General features: G+C 39.1%; 3 protein-coding genes and 1 long non-coding RNA gene across 4 annotated transcripts; 2 read left to right on the top strand and 2 right to left on the bottom strand.

Annotated features, from left to right (window-relative positions):
• The first annotated feature begins 386 nt into the window (after window positions 1-386).
• On the top strand, window positions 387-1,211 carry agt (O-6-alkylguanine-DNA alkyltransferase). The gene has a single exon (XM_069044595.1). It carries the CDS (start codon window positions 590-592, stop codon window positions 1,133-1,135), a length of 546 nt encoding a protein of 181 aa, XP_068900696.1. The 5' UTR covers window positions 387-589; the 3' UTR covers window positions 1,136-1,211.
• On the bottom strand, window positions 1,145-21,779 carry Sos (Son of sevenless). The gene is made up of 12 exons (XM_069044575.1): window positions 21,333-21,779; window positions 20,337-20,456; window positions 20,135-20,278; window positions 19,918-20,082; window positions 19,228-19,403; window positions 19,013-19,173; window positions 15,307-15,615; window positions 14,199-15,256; window positions 13,878-14,138; window positions 12,860-13,788; window positions 2,071-2,532; window positions 1,145-2,022 (listed from the first exon to the last, which is right to left on the bottom strand). Exons 1-12 carry the CDS (start codon window positions 21,426-21,428, stop codon window positions 1,872-1,874), a joined length of 4,032 nt encoding a protein of 1,343 aa, XP_068900676.1. The 5' UTR covers window positions 21,429-21,779; the 3' UTR covers window positions 1,145-1,871.
• Window positions 15,572-16,083, top strand: LOC138128394 (uncharacterized). The gene is made up of 2 exons (XR_011158634.1): window positions 15,572-15,789; window positions 15,896-16,083. It is a non-coding gene; the product is annotated as an uncharacterized lncRNA (long non-coding RNA).
• A 262-nt stretch (window positions 21,780-22,041) lies between the features above and the next one.
• LOC138128391 (uncharacterized) lies at window positions 22,042-23,085 on the bottom strand. Its single transcript, XM_069044597.1, has 3 exons — window positions 22,783-23,085; window positions 22,502-22,624; window positions 22,042-22,446 (listed from the first exon to the last, which is right to left on the bottom strand). The coding sequence occupies exons 1-3, from the start codon at window positions 22,860-22,862 to the stop codon at window positions 22,317-22,319; spliced, it is 333 nt and encodes a 110-aa protein (XP_068900698.1). The 5' UTR covers window positions 22,863-23,085; the 3' UTR covers window positions 22,042-22,316.
• Window positions 23,086-26,991: the final 3,906 nt, after the last annotated feature.

The following is a 26,991-nucleotide window of genomic DNA, read 5'->3' as shown; positions in this document are numbered from 1 at the left end:
AGGGAGATGCGTCATGAAAATTGTTAAATGCGTCATGCGTCGCGACGCCAGCGTCTTAACAATAACACCGCCGCTAAATCGGAAAGAAATTGTTTTCGTTCGACGCGCAGGAACGGACTCGGCCCCACTCGCACCGGCTTGTTCGTCCTCTCCAAAAAAAAATATATTTTTTTTTCAGTAACGAAAATCTCGATCGTTCCGCTTCAACCTGGAAAATTTTGCATTTTTTAAATGAATTCTGCAGCGAGACAAAGCTTAGCCACGACAACCAGTCAACTGTCACTCTCGGAAACCGATTTAACAACGAAACCGACGAAGAGGGAAATAGCATGTTTAAATAATGAAAGATTGTTGTTCGAAACAACAAAAACAAACGGTGCTGCCAATATGACCGCGCAAATCCACCAAACGATTTGGTAACCAAATTTCAAATTGCGTCTGGACGAGCACCAACATAACTCCAAATCTGTAACAAAATAAAAGTAAAAGCACTGTTGCGGTTTTTCGTCAATATTCTTGTGCCCAGGCAGCAAATGCAGACGATTTCTGCACAAACTGCGCATATTTCGTTGTTGCACAACTTGCGAAAATGAGTGTTGCCGAGTTGATAAAAGTGAAGAAGATAAGCTCCAAAGAGTACAAGAAGTTGCCGCGCTTGTCTCTCAACTACGGCACGACCGCCACCAAGTTCGGAAATTGCTTGACGGCGTTCAGGGGAGACGCCTTGTGCTACCTGACGTTCTACGACAAGGAGCCCCCGCTCGACGACCTGAAGAAGACCTGGGCGAACGCGGAACTGAACGAGAATCCCCCTCTGGTCTCGACGAACGTGACCAAATTGTTCAACAGCGACCACAGCAACATCGAGATCTACCTGAAAGGGACGGACTTCGAGATCGAAGTCTGGGAGGCCCTGCTCAAGCTGAAGAAGGGGACGACTGCCAGCTACGAAGAGGTGGCCAAGAGCGTGGGGCGCCCCAAGGCAGTCAGGGCCGTGGCCAGAGCCATCGCCAAGAATAACGTCGCCTACGTGGTGCCCTGCCACAGGGTCATCAGGAAGAATGGATCTGTCCACAAGTACGCGTCCGGGACCCAGAGGAAAGTGGACATGTTGAAGTCCGAAGGGGCGATTTAGATTTAGACATTATACATTGATACATTTATTGTACTTATATCGAAGGTCATATAATATATATTTTTTTTTTACAAAGTATGGTCCATTTTCTACTATCACAGATTAAAAAATCATCAATTTAATGAGGGTGGTCGTGGACTCGCCCCGACGGGGGCGCGTCCACGATCACGTGAAACTCAAAATAGAACATCTATACTTTAACAATTCCTTTCCACGTTGAGATAGCGTGATTGAAGCTGACCCATCAATCGCACCATATCAACGTTATTTTCATCATAAAAAATTCAACATAGAAAACTTTGTGTTTTGTTTTTTTTTTTCACATATTACACTTTTTGGCAACTATATTTATACATTTACAGTATATTACAATATTTACACAATGTACAATAATAAAAGGAGGTGAGGAAAAACATCGCCAAATCTATAACTTACTGTAACACTTCGTACTTACATAAAATACGTAATAAATACAACGAGTCTCTTTTTGTACACAATCAAAACACTCTCTTGGTTATATGACAGCGAATTTATAGTAATTTGAGAAATTCCAAATTTGAGGTTATGTCGCGTTACTGGAAGCACATCGTCAAGAAACGGATTGCCGCGGGTCACGACCGAACAAGTAAACGACTACACGAGAAGGAACCTGCGTTTGTCGGAAAATCACTCGAATTCGAAGGAATCGCCTGGACCTGTCGACATAACCTCGTCTCGTCTCGTCCTGGTGACCCGTCTATGTGGTTGTGGTGCTCGGATACTGAAACATGGGCCCCGTGACCATGTCGGCGGACCTCGCCGCCGGCCTCGGCGGTAACCTCGGCGTGATTTGCCCTAGCGTGGTGTCGTGCCTGGGCGACACGCTCGACGGTTGGATTTGCGGAACTCTGTAACGCTCTGTTTAACACACGCCAATCGACAACAAAACACCTTACATTGGTCCACCGTTGGCGTTCGTCTGCTGCGGCAGGGTCCTCCGGGGCACCTGGGGCTGCACGGTCGAGTGTCGCCGCATGTGCAGCTGCGACATGTGGGTCGGGTTCAGTCTCGGCATCGAGAACGAGTTGAAGTGGGAATGATGAGTATGAGTGACTTGATGGATGTGGGCGCTGGGAGACGAACCGGGCTCGCCGCGCCTCGGAGGCAGAGGTGGCGGCGAGCACTCCCTCCACGATGCCGACTCCGTGTTGGTCTTCGGCTGTTGGGGGGAGCTGATCTCGGGGCTGTCTCGCGGTCGTCTGGGGGGCAACGGGGGCGGAGGTGGAGGCGGTGTCAGCGGAAGGCGCGGGCTGTTGGGCTCGTAGGAAAGGGGGGCGGGGCCGGGCGAGGCGGGACTGTGAGGGCCGGGGCTGTTGGAGCCGCCCGTCGAGCTTTGGCTATAGTGACAGTATTTCGACCTGGAAAAAATAACCAAACATATTTTTTCGATTCGAAGGTACATATTGAGAAACTTGAAGGCTGAAGGTAAAGCCAAAGTGGCGTATTTGGATTTATTACCAAAGAAAATCTAAAGAAATGGATGAGGGGAGAAATGTCAAAAAAGATGCCATTTTGTCAAAACGTCAGAATTTTATTCCGTGTTAAAAACAACGCTGCCCATAAGGAAAATAGATATTTGCGATCAACTTGCATGAATTATGTAAAGAAATGAATCGTTATTTTGAAATTTAGTTTTACTCCCTATGGACAGAAGAATAGTAAGACATTTTAAAGAATCCTCGAGTTTTACAGTAAAAAAATCTTATTCAAAACGTTAAGGCTGGGACTTCAAGTGACCGTTACGGCTTAGTATAGATGACCCATAGACAACACAGTAAACCTATAGAACGCAAACTCCTATGCATTTTATCGGTTTTTTTGGAAACGCACCCACCACAAGCCGTCAGGGGACGCTGCCGTCTAATAAAAATAAAAATCGCAGCAACTTATGCCAAAATTGAAAAAAAATATATATTTTGACATATTAAGTCATAAATAATAAATCTACTGTTACGAGAATTTGCAGAGTGCAAAGGTATTTAAACCATGTGGAACTCGCCATAGATTTTCAAATCCAATTAAATATCCTGGGCATTTTATGGAATGGATTAAAAACACGGGTAACAAGCAGTTATCAACTTTGTAGCCTATTAAAGTGTAGGTATAACAGCTACACTGTGTGTGGACTTCATTTTACCAGCAAATACTTCGGCACGAACAATAGATTGCTGAATGTGGCCGTACCCTCGACTCAATACAACTTCCCTCCTTTTCCAGTCCAGACTTACTTCCAGTAATAGTAAAAAAATACTGATAATTATATTTTAACTGAAAACTATTTTTTACAGAATTTTCATCCGATCTACTGATCTACGATATTTCTACTGAAGACGCTATAAGTAAATTGTGTAAATCCTGTTTTATGTAGTAATGAAGATATAAATTCTTGTGAAAGTTTCAAAAAGAAAATAAGAACAGCTGAGCATAATCAAAATTATAAAAAGCCAGAATGTTAATCCAAAATTCGGGCTGCAATGTACCGAAAACGTTACATGCAAAATTCGATGTCAAAATAAAGAGCAAAATTTTGAAGGTGAGGAAGCCATAAATCTCTGTCGCAATTGAGGAAAAGAAACACCAGATCAAAATTTATAAAAATGAAATGGAAATGTATCAAAAAAAATTGAAAATAAAGCTTCAAAATAAATGTAGTCTTTTAATTTCATAAATAAATTATTTTGAAAATTAAAATAAATAAAAAAGCCAGGATATCCAGCTGGCTGTGTCTTATTTTGCACCTACCACAAGCCAGTAGATGGCGTCGGGACACAAAAAACTATGGGAGTTTGCGTTCTATAGGTTTACTGTGTTGTCTATGAGATGACCCATGACATGCTGCCACCTACTTACGGATAGCTAAAGTAATTTCTTGTGCGGTCCGAAGCGGTTCCCTACCGTAAAGTCACTAAAAAGGTATCTTTTTAGTAACGTTACCTCACCCCTACTCTAATAGTGCTTATCACAAATCACAATGGACATAAGCTTGACATAAGGCATAAAAAATTCATGATACATGCAGTGGATATACTATTAATTTTTACGTAACTTATGAGAAGTGACCAGTGAACATTATTGTTGTGTACAAAAAGACACGAAGAATCATATTCGAGTTATATGGACACATAAATTATTTTCCAATTGCCCAAATTTACAAATTATTCTTAGGTATCTCTTATGTATTTCTTATGTCTTATGTCCATTGTGAATAAGCACTAAGCATTGCGGCAAAATACAAAAAAGGCGGTTCTTCTTTTATACTGTTTTGTGCTGTGTTTGCTTCGATATTGTGGTTTGTTTGTGTAAACCGAGGTGTAAACCATGGGGCGGTTAGTACTTTCAAAGCAAAAAAAATGTTCAAAACACGCGAGATCAGAGAAAAATTCTGTTGCAAGAAAATCAGCTGTAGAAGAAATTTTAGATAAAATAATTTCTTCCAGTAAGTTTATAAATTATTATTATAAATAAATAATAAAAGTATCGGTTATACAGGGTGTTTCTGAAATAAGTACATTAATTTTAACTGGTAAGTAATAGAACTCATCAAAAGGAACAACTTTTCTCTCTGCCATTTTGGCGAAAAACGTTGCGTAGTGGCTTAAAAAAATAGGCAAGATTTTCCTAAAACCGCTCATACCTCCAAAACTAAGCTACCTAAAAACAACCAGATTCTTACGAAGTGGATTTTTTGCTATACGGGTAGATTTATTTGAATTTCGATTTCGGCGTTAAAACACGTTTTCTGGATGAAAATTGATGTTTTTTTCATATTAGCGCTGATCTCAATTAGCCGTTGCAGTATTTAGTGGCGTAAGGTTATTTTAGTGAAAAATCTCTCCAATTTTTTTTTGGAATTAAACATCGTTTTTCAGTAAAATGGTAGATAGAAAAGTTGTTCCTTTTGACGAGTTCTATTACCAGTTAAAATTAATGTACTTATTTCTGTTACACGTTGTATATCGCACAGTTTTAACTGACATTACATCCAGCATAACAGACCAGACATTATTATTTTAAATAAACAACAAAAGCAAGCATATCTTTTAGATATAGCTGTTCCAAATTCCCATAATATAACACAGACATATAACACAAAAATTAATAAATATTTAGAGCTCTCCGTTGCTATGAGAAATCTTTGGAGTTTAAAAAAAAATTCTATTTTACCACTTATAATTTCAGCAACGGGAATAGTACCGGAATCTCTTTTTAAAAATTTAAAATTTCTGGATTTAGAGAACACATTGGTAGTTGAAATTCAAAAAGGTATATTATTGTACTCATGTCATATCGTGAGGAAATTCCTTAACATTGACACAGAACATAATACACAACAAAGTCAAAATGCGGAGGCGAGACGCCGGTAATTATGTTGATAAGCACTGCACTATTACTTGATAGTAATAATATCCGTAATAGTGTATGTACTCCGGCAAAATTGCCGTGCCGCCAGGTGGCGGAGGGATAGTAATAAAATAATAAAAGTAATAAAATAGCTGTATCGGTTATTTACTCCTTTGTCATTTTTTCATTTTTCGTAGTCGGAGATGAGAGCAACGTACCTACCAAAATTAGCAGAAGTTCAAAATCATCCGTTAATTTCTGTCAATAACGATGATGTTTCAGAGAGTGAAGAATATAATTTTACTTGGGGTTCAGTAGCAGATTATTACACCAACATTTATTTTAGAGTAAATAGTCATCAACTCTCAATCGCTACAGAAAAAGAGATTCCTAAGTTAAATTTACATTTACATTACAAATGTAATGTTTGTGACGAATGTGTATCTATACGAACCGAAAAAGCCACAGAGGATTCCGAATCTGTTGTCATTACTTCTGCTGTGTGGGGGACTCTTGCAACCGGGAGTAGTTATGCCCATTTGGTAGAACGTCTAAGTATTTTAGACATTCCACCTTTATCCGGACGACATTTTTTTGACACTCAAAGAAGACTCGGCTTTGTAAGTAGAGGTAATTTGAATAGAGAAGAACCTGTCACGTGATCTTTGGAATTTTGTTGTAATCATTATCAGTCTCAAAATGAATTTTACTTGTCAAGAACTTAACACGGGGTCATTATAAATGATTGTACCATAGTAGGTGGCTGTGCGCTATGCTTTAGGTGCGCCGCTACGCCCACTAGTTGTTACAAACATTTATAATAATGACCCCGTTCCCCGTATATGTACTATATTAATTAGATTTAATTTCTGAGTTCTAGATTTTTACATTCGACTATAAAAACCCTATACCATTGGAAAGGTTGTCAAAAAAGCTTTCGACTAGTGCAATTATAAATACAGAGTGCCATTTGAAAAAAAAAGTTTTAGACATTTTTAGTTTGTTATGTTTAAAAAATCGCAGTAAGCATATGCGATTGAGCAGGTTGTTGAGTAAACACTCAACAGATGCAGCAAACATTCAGGAATCAAACAGCGTCAATTATTTTATTTATGTATAACGATTTGGAAGGTACAAATTTTCGAACGGACCCCTGCAATTCGGCGAGGTAAATTATTGGGCCCCTTTTTCTCGAAAAATATCAACATTTGTATAAGGCATCATTGGCTCAATCGTTACCTTTTGTGGGGTTCTATCACAGGTTAAAATATCTGCACAACCTTCACAGTCACGCTGTACATATTCATAATCATAATAAATAAATTATAGTAGTTTATTTAACGAGTTCGTGCGTAAATTGGCACGAGTGGGCCATTTTAAAACGCGAGTGAAACGAGTGTTTTAAAGGCTCGCGAGTGCCAAAAAAGGCCCAATTTACACACGAACGAGTTCAATACAACGTTTTTTTGTTCGACGACCCTCTTAAAGGCTCCAAATCGCTTAAAATCATTAAAATTAGCTTGACGTTTCGTTTTGACAAGTTGTGACATTTATCAAATTCTGACAGTGTCGAACAAAAAAATATTTTTTTCCCTACCGGTTAGAAATGTAGGCTGTGGATACCTCATTTGAGGTGAGAAAATTCAACTTTCTCGCTAAGGTAAGAAAGTTAATCATGAAATGTTTATGGTAAAACTGTACCAAAATACAAATGTCAAAAGTGTCAAAAGTGAAATAAGTTATTGATAAATGAAAGCCAATTCAATAAAGCAAGTTGGTAGATCAATCATATAATCTGGAAAATAAACAGATAAGCTAGGTAGGTAGATTACTTTACCCTGTTTATTTCAAATTTTCGAACAAACGTCAAATCTTCAAATGCGATGACAAGTTAATTAAACAAATAACCCAGCCTACTATTCAATTCTCAAAATTTTCGTTTTAATCAGGAATATAACCATCTTTTTTTGGCTTTTTTCAACGAAGTTGTGCCGGTAAGGAAAAAAATAGTATTCAAACCTTGTTAAGAAAGTGCCCTTGCAGACCTTAAGCACTTACAAACCTCGCCTACGGCTCGGTTTATAATCTTTGCCTGCGGTCTGCAAGAAAGCACTTTCTTACCTTGGTTTGAAATATACTATAATGCCTGTGATTACATTTTTTTAAGTCTCTTGTACCCGATGAACTGATGCGATCAATTCAATACTTTTATTGCTTTAGTAAAAGAAAAGAAAGCTTAACTTGTAATTTTCTACTTCTCACTGAAATGATAATAATCAAAAACCACCTATTGCATCGGAATTAGTAAAAATAGAAATTACTTTTTTAAATTTTTTAATAGAATGCTAATATGTAGTAGATCAAGTGAAAATCGAGATTATATTATTATTATTGACATAAAACACGGGAGTGAACAGAGGCAATTAACGCCAAAGAAGGCCCGTCCTTTCTTGAAAATGCGATATCCGATATCTTTGCGTTGCACGAATTGCACGTGTTAACTCAGTAACTCACTCACTCCAGCTCACTGAGTGAGTCACTGAACATCTGGACATTTTTCTTCAGTGATCAGTGCCATCTACTTAAAACTTGCCACATTAACAAGGGTCAAGTGTGGGTAAAGTTTCAACACAGAACACTGTAAAATTATTTTGTTCTCGCCGAGTCACCAATATATTGTAAGCAAATTAATCTTTTAATGTTTCTTGTTTTTTAACGAAACCGGAAGACTGAATAAACTATGAGATGCCTTAAATTAAACCTTAATATCCATTATTGGCTGTGAATAATGACTAATTTCTCAATGTTGTCACAATTTTGATATTTTACTTATTTATTAAGCCATAAAATTTAAAAAGTTTGCCGTTTATGTATTTAATACTTTTAGTCTTTGGAACCATAATTATTACTTCAGAGCCAATAACGAAGCTTAAATATTAAACTGTATTTTAGTTTTTAACTTAAAAATGCATTATTTTTCTTGAAAACGAGAAATAATGTCACCATGTTTCCCTATGCCCAATACATATACGGTATCCCAGCCTTAAACATAAAAATTACTACAAGAAATCAAAAGTACGGTGATAAACTTGTAGAAATTCCGGAAACGGGTGGAAATTTGAAAACAAAAACTTTTCGCTTTTCCCATCACAATGTCAACGATAAAGAAAAAGAGCTACAAATACATTCGAAAGCACCACGCCAGCGTTAAACATCCAATAGAAAAGTTGCATTCGGTGAGGTTGTCATGGCGACAACAAAAATTAACAGACGCCATTGGCCAAAACATTCTTTTCAATCACTGTTACCACAGAAACTTGACATTGCACCAATCAACACCTGATCCCGAATTGACGTGAGGGCATTATTGAGGCAGAAGCGACGAAGGAGCGAATGCTTCATTTGCGCGAATGTGCCGAATACGTATTCGAACATCGAGGTACGAGGTTTGTACAATATTTTTTGAAACGAACATAAGCATTTTAAAATTATTTCCAATAGTTTCCAATTTAGTGAATAGATGGCGCTTGCCCAAGTGTCAATCGAATTAACACCGATTTATTTTCCTTTTCTCGAAATTTTCAACATCCAAATTGAAGAAATGACGTTTTGTAAAGCAGATTTTATTATTATCAAGTCAAATTATTCTCAGAATGCTCAGAAAGGCCAATGCTTTTTGGATGATTTTGAAGCACTAGTGCGCGAAATCTCCGTTCGCGGTTAACTGCTATGTTTGGGAAATGTCATTTTGACGTTAATGAGTTCAAAAAAATAATTAGGTTACGTCGGTTTGTAACGCAGAGTGATTAAAAAATTTATAAACGAGGTGCATAAGATTATGTTTTTTCTACGCATCGTCAAATTTACCAACTTGATATGCCGAAAACGCCGAAATGGACATCCAGTCGTGACTAATGAAATGAACAATCAATCGTATTTACAGTGACGTTTTATACACTATTTGTCAGTGCAAAATGTGGCACTTTAGAGAAGGCAGTAGAAAAATGTCATTAAAAGAGTTTGACCCCGTCATTACCTGCCAACATAACAGCAAGACAATTACACAAGTCGTTAAAATCGCTAAAATAACGACAAATATCCAAAATAAGTGGAGATGTAATTCACATAATACATAGTGTTTTTTTTATACAACAACCAAGTGCATCAACTACGAAAACTATACTCCGTACACCGTAGAGAGTGATGGGGGGAGCATCGTTCAAAAAAGTGGTTGCGACCGCGCTTTTCTGTAGACCTAATAAAAGGTCTCGGGATGAGCCGACGAAACCGAAGTAAACGTAAATAACTCATCTTTCCCGTGGCGTCCCTTTAACTTTTTTCTGGGGACATTTTTTATAGGAATTTCAAATGACAATGGAAGACGATTGTAAATAGTTCAAAATAAAAACAGATCACAGTTATACAACTGAAAACAATAGAACGAGAATTCACCAACCGGTGTTCACGTGTAAAATAAAAACCAAATCCCAACAAAACAAGTGTTTTCAGTTGTTATAAATTGTTGTTGAAATGATTGATTCTTCGAGTATGAATGATATAACAAATGTTACACATGATTTTTACTTTTTACCGCGTAGACACTTGTCTGTGTGTCTGTCAAGAAACGTGCAATCTATCACTATATTGAGTATACGAGTACACTAACATTTTAGTGAAAGAAAATTTATCTTCAAGCGGTCGAAATGGCTTTTTTTTTTTGGTAATCGGACTTGAAATTGAAACACTTAAAATCCAAGGAGTTGAAATGTCCACAGGCGACTCGATCTTGTCAAATGTAAGGTCATTTGAAGCATTTCTCATGAATTATTCATCAATAATTACACGAAATATTTAATAATTAAATTAATTATCCCTATTAAAAAAAAGCCTCTAGAAAGGGAAATAACGAAATTACATATTACCCAATATTTAACCGGTGTCACTGTGGTGTAACACGAGTCACCCGTGTGCACGGATGATGTCAAAATCAAAAACAGCAAGATGGCCGTTCAACGTTAAAAAGTAAGCTTTAGACTTTAACAAGAGAACCGGGAATTACTGGTGCCTTACAATTTGAAAATTGTTATTTCACTGTAACTGTAGCAAAAGAAAATAATGTCCTATTTTTTTTTTGTGATCCGCTTGAAGATGGCGGAATTGAAAATGCAACCTACAATACATTTGCAAAGCTAACGTGGACATTTTAACTATGGTATTGTTTTTTTTTACAATGAAATTATGAATCCATGATAGCTTTGCTTCCAATAATTTTACTTGTCACAACTGACATTTACGAAAAAATTAAAATTCGACGATTAAAACGTACTCAAACGATGAGAATTATTCTGATTTAAAGCGAATGTAATAAAAATGCCTCTGCCGTTGCGCGTTTATGCAGACAACAAAAAAATTTTCCCAAAAACTCGTTTTTTCACAATTTTTTAACCAAGCAACTATGACATTTATGTAAAAATTTACGAAACTGCAGTTAACTATGTTTTACGTTTTTTAAATCAAAAAACAAATATCCACGTTAGCTTTGCAAAATGTATTGTGGGTTGCATTTTCAATTCCGTCAGGCTCATTATCACTCGTGAAATACCCTGTATATCATTCAGAGTAGAAGGTCCTTTTGTGCTTCACTCAGTTGCCGACCTCGACTTCGCCTCGGCCTTCAATCTCTGGACTTGGCACAAAAAACTCACATCTACTCTTAATGATATACTCGACTATTATACGATGATTAATAAACATGTCTCAAAGATTTTATGCACACAAGAGAATTCAATTATCGTTAATTCTATTTACACCATCGCTTAATCTCACGACCGGCTTTACAATTCATTGCACTTGGTTCAATGTTCTGTTGTCAAGTTTTGAAATTTGTATAGAAAATTCTTATACAAAAGAGATTTACATTTTATTACCACTAAAACCGTTAACAATTCAATTCTCTATTGATTTTATCTACAAAACTGTCCATCGGTTACTGAACTGTTCTTGGTTATCATCAAGTTCGCTGAGTCTTGGCTGGAGTTCATATTTCCTTTTATAATTCGCAAGCTAATACGATCGCCAATTAACACTTGTTCTATTAACTTTAATTTAATTTGTGAATTTTGTGAATATGACGACAGTTAAAATCCAATTTAATTTTTACTCACCGTTATATTTTTTTTGTTATTTTCTTTTGGTCCTGTTTCGAACGAAATTGATTTTTTCTATTATTGATTCAAAAAATTGAAATTCACGCATAGTTATCGGTGCCTGAAGTGGGTCATTTTCTAACGTGTATTTCTTTTTGCATTGTTAGTAAGATCGAAACCATAGAAACCATACAAAACAGTGTGTGAAATGCGATTTCACGCACATGACTATTTCTGTGTTTCACTTCACGCACTGTATTTTATTAGTTACCTAGCAACATGGTCACTGCATTGCAACTTCAGAGTTCCTTCAAAAATTTGAATTTTTAATTTCAATTTTTTGAATCAATTATAGAAAAAATATTGTTTATATTTCGTGCGTGAAGATGTTTTTGTGCATTCAAAGGCTTATACTGCCTCGACCTTCGTCTCGGCGTAAAAGACCTTTTCATGCACAAAAAACACTCTCTTCACGCACTTAATATAAAAATAACTATTTGTTCGTACAACGAATCTTGTCGATATTTTTAAAACCACTTCTGTCTTTTAGTCTACGTAAAAACCACGTAAAAATCAACGAATAGAATTCATTATTACGTATCTATTAATCGAGAATTTTTTTAAAATAAACAAGAGCGAATTTTCAATCGTAAGAATGGGTAATTTAGCAGATTTTTCGGAAATGTCAAAGAAACGTCAATGATGTGCTGTTGTTTTCCTAAAAAACAACTTTTCGATTTCAGCAAAGTTTACAGACGTTTACTGTAATTGTAAGCAACAATTATCCCAGAGTAAGTGGTATAATGGGTTTTACCATTGAAGATAAACCATTAATTATTATTAATTTTTAATACTTTTTGAGAGGTGGGCAACCAATAAAACAGCTGTGCATAGCAAATATACATATGGGTACGAGTCAATCTAAGACAAACTTTTTTGATAAAACAAAAGATGGGGTAGCACTCTTGATTTCTTAAAAGTCACTAAATATTATTTAGTGTTTTTAGATTTGTTTTCTCTTTGATCACTGAGTGGTATTTTTATTGATTTATTTCCATTTCTTCAAAATTATTCAATAAAAGGAATTTCTATTCTTAAACAGGATTATCACAAATGGTAGTGCGGCACAAAAAATAACAATAGAAAAACGTCTTGCGGATGTAATTTCCGGAGAACGAGAAAAGCGACATCGACTTACGTTTGCGGTGGCGGCGGCGGCGGATTCCTCGTCGACGTGGTGGACATGATCGAGCCAACACTGGGACTCCTGCTGTGATTCGGCTGGAACCAGCTCAGAATCGTGCTCGAGGTGGCCGGCGAGACCGGACTCAACGTCGGACTATTCTGACATGTTCCTAACTGAACCGGAGCGAAAACGCTGAACTCGTTGTCCGACTTGGACGAATCCTCGCTCTTCGAGTCGTCGCTCTTGATATTCGAAGAGTTCAACGTGGAATTGATCGCGTTATTCACCGCTGTCGCTATCTGCTTCGCCGACTTCGACTTGATCCCCGGACTCTTCAGGCTGAGGTGGGGCCACTTCCTCGGAAACTTCTGCAACTGCTTCGACCCCCTCGGCTCGATCTCCATCGACTTGTTGTACAGGTAGTTGCTGATCTCCGTGTCGGAGAGGTCGCCGAACGGATTCAAGTTCTCTAAAAAATGCCGGATCTTCGGCTCGACGCTGAAGCAGTACGGCTGATTCTGGTACTGTTGGATCTCGCCGGTGATCTCGGCGACTTTTCTCCGCTTGAAGAAGTTTATCAGCTGGGTGTTCGGCAAGAAGTCGGGATTGCCCTCTTCGATGTGGAGGATGTTAGTCAGGTACATGCCGAGGAATGGGACGCAAGGGGGATTGATCGAACGCAGTTTCTCCTGGTACCTTTTGAAGTGGTCGTCTGCGCGACACTCCTCCAGCACTTTCTTGTTCTGTTGGGTCAACGACTGGAAGGTGAACTTCAGTCGGTGGACCGATGCCGAACCGCACGTCGAAACAATCGAAAGCACACCATTGAAATTATTGATTTCGTACAGCACGACCATTATTTCAATTATTCGATTGACTATCGCCACTCTCTCTTCGAAATTTTCAGCCTCGACGATGTTCTTCTCCAACCAGCGCCCCACCTGCAAAAAGTGAAAGCACGTCACAACGGTAAAAATCACAAAACACATCTTACTCGACACTTCCAAAAAGTGAGGTTATGTCAACTTACATTTGTCGTGTGTTTGATCATTTTTAGCAAATTGGGGCTGCTCGTCTCTTTGTCTCTCTTCGTCCAAACAGCACCGACCAACTCCGACGGTTTAATCATCCTGTAGAGATCAAATTCCAAAACTGTCAACTGTCGAGCTATCTCTACAGGGTGCAGAGTCAAAATCCCGTACTCCTCCTCGGTACATGGTATGTGCCACTCGATCGGGGGCGGAGGTTCGTCGAAAGCAAATCTGATGTGCCTCTGGTTATCGTTTTCCATCTGTTAAAAATAAAATGTGAATGAAGTGAGCGACATAACCTCAAACCCTGACTGACTCACCTTCCGGGTGAGAATCTTCAAGACGCTGTCCACCCACTTCTTCATGCTCTTCCCGTTGACGGAGTCTAGAAACGAGCGCAGTTTCACCAACAGCGAAGGATCCCTCTCGAAATCGTAAAAGTGATGGTCAACCCAGTGCCTGAGCACGTTCAAGACGCGAAACTGCACCGGCTGACAGTACTCCTTCCTGTACTTCTTCCAGTCCTCCCTCTGACTGTTCTTCTGCATTTTGTCCGTGTCGCAGCACTCTTGTCCGTAAACCAGCGACGGATCCGGTATTTGGAACCTCTCGATGAGCAAATCCAGCAGCCCCTTCGGCGAACAAAAACTTCGATAAGTCGTCAAAAATGTACGTACGAATTTCGGATCGGCGTATATGTGATAAGTCAGTCTTTCAACGAGTTTGTAGAGGGTGGCGCCCTTGATCAGGGGCACACCGCCGTTCTCTCTCTGCTCCAGTATGATGTTGTCCTTGGAATCGGGCTCGGCGAACTTGTAGAGCGACGGCGGGGGAAGTTTCAGCGGATGTTTCCGCTCGATATCCGAGAGGATGCTGTCGAGGATGCGCTCCAGCATCGACCTGGTGTTCAGCATGACCAGGTCGGCCATCCACGAGTTCTTGTCTTCGGCGCTCTTCGCGCACAGCGTCACAGGCGGCTGCATGTGTCTCGGCGCTATTTCGAACGCGTTCTTCAGCTCGTCGGTGTCCTGGTGGTCGAGGATCTCGATCTTCCTTATGAAGAAGCGCTCCTTGAGGCGGCACTCGGCGTGGTTCTGGTGCACGGAACTCTGCCGCCGCGAATTCGGCTTGCACAGGATCAGCAGACCGTCGAAGAGGAACACTCGACGTTCGGTCAGTCTCTTCCCGGAACTGACCTTCATCAGGACGTCCTCTCGGACAAACTCGTTGCAGCACTGGCCCAGATCTCTCGGGTCCCAGTTCTCGACGTTCTTCTCGATCTCGTGGAGCTTGTCGAGGGCGGCTTGACGCCGCGCCCTGACCTGGAGGAACGGCGTCGAACACGTCCTCAAGATGGTCGGCGAGGGCACACAACGTCCTTCAAAACGAAATTTACCAACGGTTTCGGGAAAAATCGTACCGCATTACCTAATTCGATCTGGACAGGCTTGAGCAGTCCTTCGACTTGCGTCAGAGTCTCGCGGTCGTCCGGTGCCACCGAGAGGCCCCTCAACAGCGTGATGTATTCCAAATATGAGAAGCAGTGTCTTATGGGGCCCATCAGCAGGGCCGGCAAGTAATACTTCAGGGCCAGTCCCATGCCTTGACCGGCCGTTATGAGAGCGCTCTCCACTTCCGGCCTGGAGAGGAGGTTGTTGAGGGTCTCGCGACACGTCGGGGCCGTCACGTCTTTGGCGTATTTTATGTACACGTCGAATTCGGCCGCTTCCGCCAGTTCTAAACAAAATTCATCCCACTTATGATTCAAATTTGAACGAACAGATTAACACACATAGAGGGCGCTACGGCAGCGTTGACATGTTGACGTCTCCCTTCTGTCATTTGTCACAGATATTCAAAATGTCAAAAATGTGTGCATTTTGTGTTGGAAAGCAGGTGTTTAAGAAAAAGGTAAATTTATCGAGTTTTTTCACAATTAATAATGTCAACGTTTCAACGGAGTACCCAAGATTGATCAAAATTGCCAAATCAGCTTTTTTACAAACTAACTTTCTAGGTTGAGCTAAGAGAAACACGAGCGTTCAATATATTGAAACTGACTAAAATCGCAACAAGGGTGGAGGAGGCTGCTTCAACAACTCCCTGGGGAAAGTTCCTGTTGATAACAACAGATAGAAATATCATTTCATTCGCATTTGTAAATATGGCAAATTTTTATAATATGTCTACAATTTCTTGAACGCAGCCCTGTTCGTTTTTATCTAATGTTATACGTCATGTTTTTTAGAAATTAGGAACAAATCAATCTCAATGCAAGCGCAACATTTCAACAGCAAAAAATGCACTTCCGGACGGCAATGCATTTCGCAAGAAAATTCAATGAAACACACCGGAAAGGTTCGATTCGATTCAATTTTAAGATCAGCGGTGTCGCCAAGAGAATTCCCATCATAAGAGTCGCAAAAATAGAGTTTTCAGTAAAAATGTCTTCTAGCTGCTCTTACGTAAAACCGTATGAATCAATTGACGACACGAAAAATTTTTATTGATCGTGCGGGATGCAAAGTGGTGTTTGAATTGTGTAAATTAATTCCGGAACAAACCGCAAACAACAAGAATCTATGCTTTTCTACCACGCCACATGAAAAAAGCTGTCAAAAAATGTACAGGTGTTCCACTATATTTCAAATTTCAATTCAAGTTTCCTTCATAATGAAACTCTCTAATATATAAATGTGTCCACCCTGTAAAATGCCTTTAACAAGATACTTGCTTACAGTGTAGCTCTGTTTACGAAAAACCGGCAGCATTGAGCAGGAGAAAAACAATGACATGAACCGTAAACGTACAACACGTAAAGAAAGCTTTGTGACATAATATCGCAAAATATCGATGTATCTGTTGAAAGTTGTCGCACTATTACCTGAAATGAATTTAATTTGTATCAACGGCTTTCTTCGGACATTTAAAAAATGCCATTTATAAAACTCCAGTCGACACTTTCGGAAAGAGTTACAAGCACGGTTTGTACTCACATAATTCCACAAGCCTCAAATTGTAGTTATTTGTGTATCAAGGTCAAAAAGTGCATGTTTTTCGTTCGAGTCTGAGTTTTGTGGCTGAGGTGCAGCCGAGGCTTGAAAACAGGCGATGACAAAAGACACTTTTTGGCGGAGGTGCGCATTAAATTTTTTAGGCGATTTCACGAAGTACAAAGCAAAAGACATCATTGGAAAAACTACATATTTATTTTGTATCTACCTGGTTGAAATAGATGAATTTATTAACAAATATTAATAATTTTCTTTATTATAGAATTTTTTTATCAGCTTACCAACAAAACGAGAAATTTATTACATATTTGCAAACAATTATGTACTTATTTACATAATTTATGGTATCAGGTCAATTATGGGTTTTGTCGATTTCGTTATTAACTCACCAAACAGACCAACAGATGGCGCCACGGTCAGCGTCCGAAAAAGAGTTCATTTTCGTCAGCTTGCGAATACGTAAAATTACCGTTTTCATCAGTAGATATGTATTTTCTTAGACATACTGTACATTATGGTCCTTCGAACTTGTTTTCAAGAACCGAATAATTTAAAAATATGCATTTATGTAAATATGCATGTTTGATTTATTTTTGGCTCTATTAGACGATCAATATTTGTGTTGTATTTTTAAAAAATCTCCAAATCTTCAATATGTCGTCTTTTTTGTCTACGGTTGTAAAAAAACTGTTGGTAAACTTGCCCAAAAAAATGTTTGAATACATTTTCTTGCAACAGATAAAATCTGACACCCGTTACAAATCCCAAGGAGACTGATGGGAATTTTCTTAAGACGCTGCATCTATTACTCTCTTTATCGACGATCTAAAAACTTCAAAAGTAGATTATAGCAATTTATAAATTTTAATCGAACGATTTAAAACAACTTCTTGCCAATTTAAACCAGATATAACCTTCAATTCATTTCCCTTTTCTGGATCTTTCAACGATTTCTTGAACGGAGTACAACTTATCTTTGTCATATTTTCTGATGTATTTTTTACAACAGATGAGGAACAACTATAATCCTGTGGAAACACTCGTGAAATTATTAACAAATATCGACATTGTCTTGGAAGTCACAAAGCAACATTTTTGTAGAAAAAAATATACATTTTCGGAGTTAATGCACTGAATTTGAATCACCATCATGGAGTCATAAAAAAATTACTGCATATTATGTACCAATCAAAACCGCACGAATCAATCCAATAAAATTGGATTTTCGTGATGTTTCATAATCAATTGCGCTCCCAAAAGTTGTTGATCTTGCGGGATACAAAAATCACTGGTAAATAGTCGTTAGACTGTGTAAATTAATTCTCTTTTCGCATGTTAAAAATGACACTAAAAATAATTCATCACCATTATTACAGACAAAGAAAACAAGCAAACCGTCGAGTGGGCTTTTTTCACATTAGTCAAGCAAATTATGGTTGATGTTACTGCTTATAACACCTCTTTATCACGAAATGTTGCAAGATTCTATAAAAATCAGGACAACCCACTTGCCTTCGTGCTTGTCAGTTCCAAGTCGTGAAAAATTAAATCTATAACAAGTGTTCTTTCTTTATGTCATTTTCATGTTTGACATCCCAATAGGGCGACGTCTCCTTAAAAAAAATTCTTCTGTCGTTGTGCTCCGTCCAACTCCTTTTCGTAATAAATTTCACATAACCAATATTTTAATTTCATTTCTTGCAATTACGTGTCCCAAAATTTTTATGCGTTCTGGAAAACTATAAACGGAAAATCCCCCGAGTCGAAATGAACGCAAACAAATCCCGACATTCCTGTTGGTACATAAAAACGAAATTAGTCTTTTGAAACATTCCTCGAAATTCACTTTGGGTAAATAATTCGAAGGTTAAGTCACTATTTTCGAGAGATTTTTTAGAAACTACGTACATACACATTTACTTTGATTATTATTTACGACCCCGCGCTCCCATAACTATCCCTCAATAAAAATTCGTACAGGAAACATCTGCACCGCCGTTAAAAACTCCCTTCACGAATTGCGCACGACACCCACGACCCACCGCAAAATCCCACATCGCCGCCCCACGTCGTTCTGATTCACGAAAATTAACAAACGACATGACATTTGACGCAAATACCTTCAAAACAACTGCCGATGTAAGACATCTGATCCTGCGCCATCTCTATCACGTCCTCCAAACTACCCAGCAGAGTGTAGGTGAGCTCGTAGATGTCCATGATGTTGGAGAATATCAGCTCGATTTCGACCGGATCCGAGCTCAATTTGATTATTTCCTCGCTGGAACGCACTCCTTTAGACGTAATCGGTCGGGACAAGTTTCGGGAGACTCACCGAAATACCTTGATGAGCATGTGGAGCTCCTTTATGTACGCCTTCTCGGAAGCAATCAGCTCCCTGACCACCTCCTCGTAGGTGAGACTCGTCCGCGGAGCGGTAGACACCATCAACGACTCGGTCGGCAAGCCAGGTCCCCCACCTTCGTCCTGATAGAACATGTCCATGAGGGCCTAAAAACAAAAGCGGGACGTAAGCGAAAAACACAGGGACGAGACCGTCGTCAGAGATAAACAAGAGGAGTGATGAAAAGATGAGTGCTCAAGCGGAAATCAAAGTGAGTATATAGCAAGCAGCAACTGAAACTCAAGCCCGAGAGAGAGCCAACTCTACAAAGATAATTATGTATGAGAGAATAAGAGCCGAAATACATGTTGATGAAGAAGGGGGACCTTTTAAACGAAAAAGAAACAAAACATCATGCGGCCACAGTTGAAACGAAAAAAATTTATAAAGAAAAAAATAAAGACATGGCTACCTACCATGGCTGTGGGCTGTGACGCAGCGTGAAAGCAAAAGCAAGTTAATCAAAAAACGAAAAGCCTCACCTATGAGAGAACGCAAAAACAAAACGAGAACTCCTACCTAACCTCTCCTCTCAAAAAAGGAAAAAACATCTAAAAATGTATGTTCCTAAACCTATCCTAAACCTCACGCTAGCTATCGGTACACGGGAAATCTGCATACCTTGTCGGCGTTCATCGATATCTGTACATCTTGGTACGTGATCTCGAAATGTTTGATGTTCTTCACGTAGTTCCCTGCCAGTTTCAAAATATCGGCCGAGATGTATTCCAGAACGGCGACTAGAAAGAGCGAGACGGTCGAGTCGACCTTGTACAGCAGCAGCTCCTGCAAAAGTCACCGTCAGTACGACGCCGCTTTCAACTGCGTATCTCGCCACCTTTTGCAGTAAACTGTGAATCTTGTCGACTGGCAGCAGCAGTACAGACTTCTTCTTGCCCCTGTCTAGGGCCCCTTGGGCTTCTTTCAGCGCCCACTTGTCGATTGGCGTCGGAAACGTGCTTTGTACTCTGTATTCGACATCCTGGAACAATCAAAGTTGATACATTACATCTTTTTCGGCACCGCGACCGGAGACAGACCTGTACTGTGTGTGGACTAGGTTTGGCGCATAGCATAGCAAGGAGGCGCAAACATAGATTCTCGACGTACTCGAGGGCGTCATCGCGGGCCCCCAACGAAGGGTGCACCTGCTCCAACACCTACAACAACCAAAAATTTCACATTTTCATCACAATTTTTTCAAATTTCGAGACGCCGGTGGCGCCCTCTGTCGCGATTGTGTCACCTGTCAATACTACTTATGCCCAAGAATTCAATTTTTGGGACTGCTGCCGCACTAGGTACATTTAAAAGAAGCTAAGAATGGGTTCTATTCAGCAATGATATGAAGAAAATTAATATTTGACATAAATCTCAATTCCATGTTTTATATTGGCATCAGTGACATCTGGTATATTTATGACATGTTAAAAACTTGAAAATATTTGTTGAATAGCACGATTGGTGAATAGATTCTGGAGTTTGTCTCGTTCTTCAGTTTCACGAGAGCAAAGTGAAGAAAATAGTTGGGTACAATAGAAGAATGGTAACGTTAATCGGTGGTGACTTGCTTGTTACGTTATCTTCACCCATCCTGTTTTTTCTATAAATGTCCGTGGCCAGTTTCGCGAAAGTAAATACATAAGTGGTAGACTATAACACATTATTTTTTAAACAATTATTTCGTTTTGTTTTGTAGGAAATGGTGGCTAAGGTGACATGTCGGGCAAGCATTGGGCTGTCAAAACAGGTCTGCATGAAAACAAACGCCGCTCGATTCTAAAGAACTGACCTGTTGAGCTCGAAATCGATCGAAATGTGTGGTCGAGTTCGTGAAATTGGGATCGTTCTCGTCGACACCTGCCCATTCGCCGCGAAAAAATCGATAAAAAGCGAAATTTTCAAAAATTTGACAGGTGACGGGTGCGGTGTTGCCAACCGCGCATTCGATCAGATGACATTTGGAAAAAAGAAGAGTGGAGGGCGAAAAATCCCAACACGGGGCCCCCCGAGACAGTCCCGTCCCCGGTCCTTACCCTCTTCAAGGCGGTGGTGAGTACGCCTTTCCATTTGGCCGAGTTCTCTTCGTTCGTGAAATCGTAGACGTTGTCGCCGGCATTGACAGTATTCATGTTTGGACAATCGGATGACGAACGAGAGCCGCACACATCAATACGCCGGATCAGAACGACGCCGCCGAAGAAAACGAATCGCACTCGCACACACACTCAAAACAATATATAATAACCGCCATTGTTCAAAACCGTAACTGAAAATCACCCGAGGACGAGGGAGGGAGCGACAAACCGGACGGGGAACCGATGATGGCCACACTCATGTTATGTTGCACATTTTCGACGCACTTCGATCGCACCAAAGTACTAATTTTGTTTTCTTTTTCACTTTCTAAACGGCTGATGAACAAAATACCGATCAGTTGTCAGCCGCCATTTTGGTTTCTCTATCGGTTATGCGCCGTCTCTCTTGGTTCGATCAGTCGCGCGTAATGCCATCTCTCTCTGGCGTAAAACAAGTGTGCCAACGCGCAGGACCAAAACAACTATCTCGCTCCCTCTCGCCAAACTTGTATGTTTCTGTCTCTTTCTAAGAGAGGCGTAAATAGTGGGAGCGTGCGCTTTGGTTCGAATCGATAGGGTACACCCGTTCACCGGATGCTAACACTCGATGGTTTTAACAGTTCGGAGGATATCGACACTTGGAGGTGAAAGGGATGAAAAAGAGCAATTCGTCAATAAATATTTTTTCAGTTGATTTCATCATACAAAAACAAAAAAAAACGTAAAAAACTTATGTACAACACTTGAGATTTAAGATTCGAGATTTCACAATTAATAAATAATAAGTAGAATTAAATAAATAAATTAATTGTCTAGGGACTAGATTAGAACTAAGTAAATATAATACTGCTTGTTATAACTAAGTTTGTACAGTGACTTAATCCATTCTCTCTCTCATACTGTCACTATTTTCAATCACAAAAGAAACTAGAGGAGGTTGGATTATTCTAAATTCCGGAATCTCTGGATTAAGCTCTCGTAGTCGTTGAAGTCGACGGGGTCGCCCTTATCTTCTTCCGAGTGGTTGAAGAGCACGTCAAGAAATCGCGATTGGGATCGACGCCTTCGGCCTCTGCAAAACAATCAAATTAGCACATCTCCGGAGGAGAGTCTGGGGTCGTACTCACATCCTGAGGGGGTCTATGCGGCCGCCGCCCACCGGCATGGTGATTGATATTCCTTTGAGTTTGTTGTTGAGCGCTATCCGCGTCTGCAAGTCAGCCAGATGAGCGTCGGACACTCTCTTGATCCTGCAAGAAAACCAACGACTGATGCAACAGTTCAACTTGACGCGTCAAAACTCCGCCAACTAATTAAAAGCGGATCAAAACTGACAAACCAATTAAATTCTCTTAATCTCGATCCTTCAGAGAGAGTTGTATAATTGAAAAGTTTTTTCTCAATTTACCTGTATCTGGGTCCGGCGAAGACGTTCTGTACACTCATCACCATCACGACGAAGACCACACAAACTGCGACGGTTCTCATGTTGGGCAAAAAAAAATTTCCAAAAAATAAAACACTCGTTGCACTAGCGATCACCAACACGCGATTGTTGCGACGTTCGTTTGTTGCGCGCCGCTGCTCTGATATCTATGATGCGGCGAAGGAGGCGAAGTGTATTTATAGGTTCGCGCGAGATATGACATGGTGGCATCGGATGGGGGTGGCGACGCTCTCCGACTCCTCATCTCATTCGTCGCTCTTCCGTCCAGTCGGTTGCACAACTTTTCGTCACCACCTTGTACGCACCCTCTCGGTTATAACCGGCGAAAGATCCGGCAGGTCCTGGCGTCACCGGTGATTCAAGGAATCAGGATTAATCGCTAAAACAAACAAGACGAGGCGAGATCAAAGGGCCTCGAGCCGGAAGTCGCAGAGCGCGCGCCACCCCGGCCGCCAGAGCTGAGTCCGTGTGACACCACGTGGACGCCTTTCTGGGACACTGGCGCGTTTGCGATGGGATCTCGCGCGCTGTTTGCACGATGATTAGCTGCCTCAGTTAATCACGCACGAATTACATAAATGTTTTAATTGAACAGGACCGAAATAACGCGGAATTTGATTAATCGAGATAAAATCTTGCGCTTGTCATCTCCGCGTAATTTACGACCCGTCCAATTTTTTCGCGTTTCTGACCCTCCACTCCATTATTGCCGCTGTTCCGGAAAAAAAGAAACGCAAGGCCTGACGAGTTATTACGCCAAAATGGCGGATGTGTGCGTTGGATTTGGCCCATATGACACACGCTCTGTTGGTACTGATAGCTCTGTTTGCAGTTATCGGCGGTGCACTTGTCATTTTGCCACAATCACAACTGTCAATTTTGACGTTTGTTTGAACGACGGATTAAGAACCGACCTGACCCCCAACCCCCTTTTTATTTTCCTTGTTTGTTTTAGGCATTATAATAACTGAAGTGAAATTTGTTACTAAACAATTTCTCAAAACAGATTAATCGTTTATTGCGATAAAATATCAACTGGCGTCTTTATTGTCTTGCCACTTGGGCAACATTTATTTTCGATAAGGCCCAAAATAGAACAAAGGATATCGAAAAATCGTCAGGACTCTGATGCAATGAACTTTAGTTTTTGTCGAATGAAAATTTTGATTTCACACGTAGAAAAGGACTTTGACAGGCCTTGAATTATAAAAACAAATGAGCTTTGTTTGGCAAAAAAAGAAAGTGCTAAATTCTCGGTGCAACTTGTTAATGCTTGACCAAAGACAATAAAACCAAGCAAATAAACATTTGGGTATTCACGAGCAGCTTGCGTTTATTTGTTTAATTTATTTTGGACTTTCCACTTTGCATTTTATAATCCTTCTCACAATTCTGCCGACGACTGTTGGAAATTAATATAGTGGGCGGAGCTTAACCAGGAGGACAGCGCCATTGGTCGAGTCGAGCTCATTATGGTCACGCGGTAGCAACAAGCCCCGCCCTTCATGACTACCGTTAAAATTATTGCTAATTTCTTGAAGACTGTCAAGATTTCCACTGGCGTACGGTATTTTACAAAATCTCATATTGTTCACTGACAAGAAAGTGTTAATTACTTTTTGCAATAATGTGCAAAGAAAAATTTCCAAAATTTGCTGATGACTAAACGTTTACTTTGTTAATGGTACTGCACTGACCAGACATTAATTTTTCTACTGGTAATTAAAAAAATATCAATTACTTTTTAATATAATCAAAGAAAAATGTTACCTATTTTTTTACATACGTATACAGGGTGGTTACACAATGTAGTATTGTTTGCATCTTAATTTTTGTAATTATTGATACTGAATTATAGTGAGTTTAGTGATAATGTCTGATTGTTATCAACGTAGAAAAGGAGAACATACAGCATGATCATGCAAAGTAATACATCATACAATTTTTTTTTTAATTTTAAGAATAGATATTCTATAATTTCCATGCAATTTAGTTCTTATGACACTTGTGTCATTTAAGACCTGCCAAATGTCAAATGGCAAATTTGCCAAAAATATAAGTTTTTATCAAATGACAATATCAAGACAGATCGATCTAATTTCGCTTGTCACATCTTCACCTGAAGTTTTATGGCGTCTTATCTTCTGTGGTAGCCTTTATCATCTCCCCCTTCCGTTTCCCCAAATATTACGTAACGAAACGTAACAAAAATTCCAAATTATCTCACATGTCCCATTCATTCGTGTTTCGACAAGTCACACCACTCGACCTTGACAATTTCACAGGTACTTTACGTCCACGTCGAGTGGGCCATTCTCGAAACAGTAAAATACCTGAAAAGAGCAATAAATCCAAGTGTTTATGGAGCAATAATGGCCGGTACCAATCGATAATTATTGCTCAATGGCACTCTAATTACGGCGGTAATAAAAAAAACCTTCAGGGGTAGCCTTGTCGGTGATAAATATAAAACTATAAACCCACAAATAGTCGTCCATTTGCGACGGAAAAAACTGTTCCATCAGGAACTGGAAAAAAAAACGGATCGCGATTTCTTAAAATTGCGTCACTTTTATGACGTTTAGGATGAATTGCGATTTCTCAATGTCAAAGTTTCATAACGGAGTGCCAAATGTTTGTATAGATTTCTCTTGTTTCGAATTTGTTAGACAAACAAGTCGCCTCGGCGATTTTCTTTTGCTTGTGAGTCATCCGCTTTCGTTGCGCACTCACCCCGTATAAATAACACGGCGGATGTTTCTTTCTTAAACTTAGGTTGGCAACAAATTTCAATCTGTTCTGTCAATTTGTATTTTCACCAAAAGAGATGAAATGAAAAGTTGAGAGAAATTTGTTCACAACGATCCTCGAGCAATCGAGCATCCTGTTCGACATTTTCGTTTTCTTAAAAACTTTGGCGTAAGAGTGAAGAGTTCTGAGAAATGTCAGATCTTGTTGCAACCAGTTGTGGAAGCTCGATGCATCATCTTGGGACTTATTCGAGTGTTAAGAAGAACTCATAAAAAAGAGAAAGCATTTGTGTGATGTAAGAAGAATTGCTCAAGTTTTTGCATTTCTAGGATTTTTATTTTAACAACTTTCAACGGCCCTGAAGAGGTTGTGTTAAAGCAGCGGAGACGAATGTTACAACAAAAACAAAAGGATTGCAAAAATTTTATTAAAAAAAGTGTTTTGAAATAAAAAAATAGGACGTGAAAAATGAATGGTAAAAACAGGAAAGAGACAAATATAAGAAGTGTGATAAAAATAAAGAAAATAGAAAAATGAAGCTGAAGTAATCAGAAATGTGAGAGTGTACGTTTCGAAAACTTGAATAAATAAATTTAGTTTATTACAAAAAATATATTGAAGGAGAAGAAGATTAAAAGATACAGAAATTTAAGAAAAGAACTAAAACATGAAATGTAATGATCTAATGATGTCATACATAAGATAAGAAGTGTAGTATCTGGAAAAAACAACATAATGCTAGTAGTAATAATAATAGTAATAAAAATTCATGATATGATACATTTTGTAAACGAGAAGATATAGGAGAAATATAACAGATCGAAGAAGAAGAGAAAACAAACTTGATAAATAAAATGAGTGTGTTTGGAAGATGTATTTAAAAGAAAAAAGAAACTAGAATGAATTAAAATAAATACGAAACGAAATAAATGGAGAAAGTGAAAAAACTAGATGAACAGATGTGCAAACTATAAAAATAAAATATGTAATTCTAAAAACGAAAAAAGTTAAAAAGTAACTAAAATTTAAAGGTGAAACAAATGAATTTATGTACAAAAAAGTGCTAAAAAAGTAAAAGAAAAAGATAGAATAAAAAACAAGGAGAGGAAGAGAAAGTGAATAAAAAGAGAAAATAAAAAAGTAAAAAATTAAAAAGAAAAGAAAGTAGAACTTGACAATTTTAATTGAACGGAGAAATAAAAAAAAGAGATAAAGAGATATATTGGGTGATTCAAAATGATTGTGGATAAGTATGGCAACTATGTACGAAAATGTATGTGGCAACTGTGTGGGTGAGGTAGAGTTGACATTTGTATGACATTTCATAAGCATGCATTTAATTTTTTTTTACACCATTGCACATTGATTTGACAATTTTCAAAATTGCGCGATTACGAATTGTCAAAGAAATGTCAACTC

This window comes from Tenebrio molitor, chromosome 4 (genome assembly GCF_963966145.1).
Source record: "Tenebrio molitor chromosome 4, icTenMoli1.1, whole genome shotgun sequence".
Taxonomy (NCBI): domain Eukaryota; kingdom Metazoa; phylum Arthropoda; class Insecta; order Coleoptera; family Tenebrionidae; genus Tenebrio; species Tenebrio molitor.
This window is presented reverse-complemented; position numbering and strand designations above follow the sequence as displayed.